General features: G+C 47.7%; 1 protein-coding gene across 1 annotated transcript in view; it reads left to right on the top strand.

Moving 5' to 3' along the window:
- Positions 1–1599, top strand: part of ZFYVE1 (zinc finger, FYVE domain containing 1) — a 23057-nt gene that overhangs the window by 20510 nt on the left and 948 nt on the right. The window contains exons 10-11 of the mRNA XM_009872099.1: positions 322–435; positions 1438–1595. Of these exons, the coding sequence (XP_009870401.1) occupies positions 322–435; positions 1438–1595 (272 nt within the window). The remainder of the gene's footprint in view (positions 1–321; positions 436–1437; positions 1596–1599) is intronic.

Below are 1599 nucleotides of genomic sequence, written 5' to 3'. Positions count from 1 at the left end.
GGTGACCCTTGCAATGACCTACCAGATATCTGACTCCCTGACAAAATTATTTTCTATTGGGATCTTGACTTTAGTGTTTTTTGGGTTTTTTTTCTGGCACTTGCTGAAGGTTTGGAGCTAGCAGCAGAGCAGGGATGCTGCCTTTTCAGTATACTCTGCTTTTGGTCGTTATTGCTGAAATGAAAATGAAAACTCTGCAGGCTGAGGAGAGGCTCCAAGCTGCCTTTTGAGTTTGCTGCTGGTTTTTGCTAATGTAAATTGAGACTTAGCAGGAACGGTGCTGGACTTAGGTATTGAACCCTTTGCTGTTGTGTCATGCAGATGTGGCTGAGCTGCCTTCAGATGAGGAAGGGGGGACGCTTATTGCCAGGAAGGTGGGGGAAGCTGTGCAGAACACTCTTGGAGCAGTGGTGACAGCCATGGACATTCCCTTAGGTGAGCTCTGTTTTATTCTTGTGAATTTTCTCTCTAGAGGCATTTTTGTTTTCACAGAGCAAAACTTCTGATTAAACTTCTGAGAGTTTGTGTGACAGGCTAGCACCTCCACTGTGATACCACTGTTGGCTGAGAGTTGTCCACTGCCCTGCACCTCTCTTGCTTGGTTTTCAGCCCCTTGTTTCTACAGTTCCTATCTTTTCTCCCTGTTGTGCAAATCTGTGTGCACTAAGCTGCGAGTAATTCACATTCCCCTGATGCATCCATGCAGTGACCTGCTAGCTGGAGTTCCCTAAAAACTGAGCAATTAGGAAGCATTTCATCAGGTTTGGTTTTCTTCCAGAGATGCCAAGTGCCTTTGAAGCGTGTTTGTAGATACTTCAGGCACTTGGTACTTCTGTCAGGGAGGGCTGAGCATCTGAAGCTGTCCAGGTTGGTAATGATGGGAAAGTACTCAGTAATGTGATCTTTAATGGTGAGCTTAGTACACTGAATGTCCACTGCTCTTTCACGTGCTGGGTAGCAGTTCAAGTATGTCAGCAAACGCTTCACCTGCGAGTCTTCTGGTTTCAAACCCGACTTCCCACTTGCTGTGCAGGTCATCATCCCACTGCTCTGCCTACAGCACCCCTCAGCTTTCTCAGTTCAGATGGTGCACGTGTTTCTGAATATTTGGTTCTGTGACTACCTGGTTTTGGCCACAGCTGAAACTGAAGGTGGGGAAAAGCAAGTGTCTCAACCTGTGCGAGGGAAGATGCCACCAGTTAAAGAGAAACAATCTAACCCTTTGAAGAGAAGCAGAATGTGGGAGAATGGCAGAATGGCCTAAATCGCTGCCCATTGCACTGAAGTTTTCTGTCTGTAGGTGGTCTTCCCCTTGCTGGCAGCGGTGTGGCTTGTAGTGTGTGACCACTTCCACTAGAGTATGTTCTTGACGTGCTCATGTTCACAAATTATTTTCTCCTCCCTCTTTCTCTCCCCTCCCTGTTACTGTCTCCGTAGGTCTGGTGAAAGATGCTGCCCGACCTGCATACTGGGTACCAGACCACGAAATCCTACACTGCCACAACTGCCGGAAAGAATTCAGTATTAAACTCTCCAAACACCACTGTCGGGCCTGTGGCCAGGGATTCTGTGATGAATGCTCACACGACCGCAGAGCGG

Source organism: Apaloderma vittatum, unplaced genomic scaffold (genome assembly GCF_000703405.1).
Source record: "Apaloderma vittatum isolate BGI_N311 unplaced genomic scaffold, ASM70340v1 scaffold11166, whole genome shotgun sequence".
In the NCBI taxonomy this organism is placed as follows: Eukaryota; Metazoa; Chordata; class Aves; order Trogoniformes; family Trogonidae; genus Apaloderma; species Apaloderma vittatum.
This window is presented reverse-complemented; position numbering and strand designations above follow the sequence as displayed.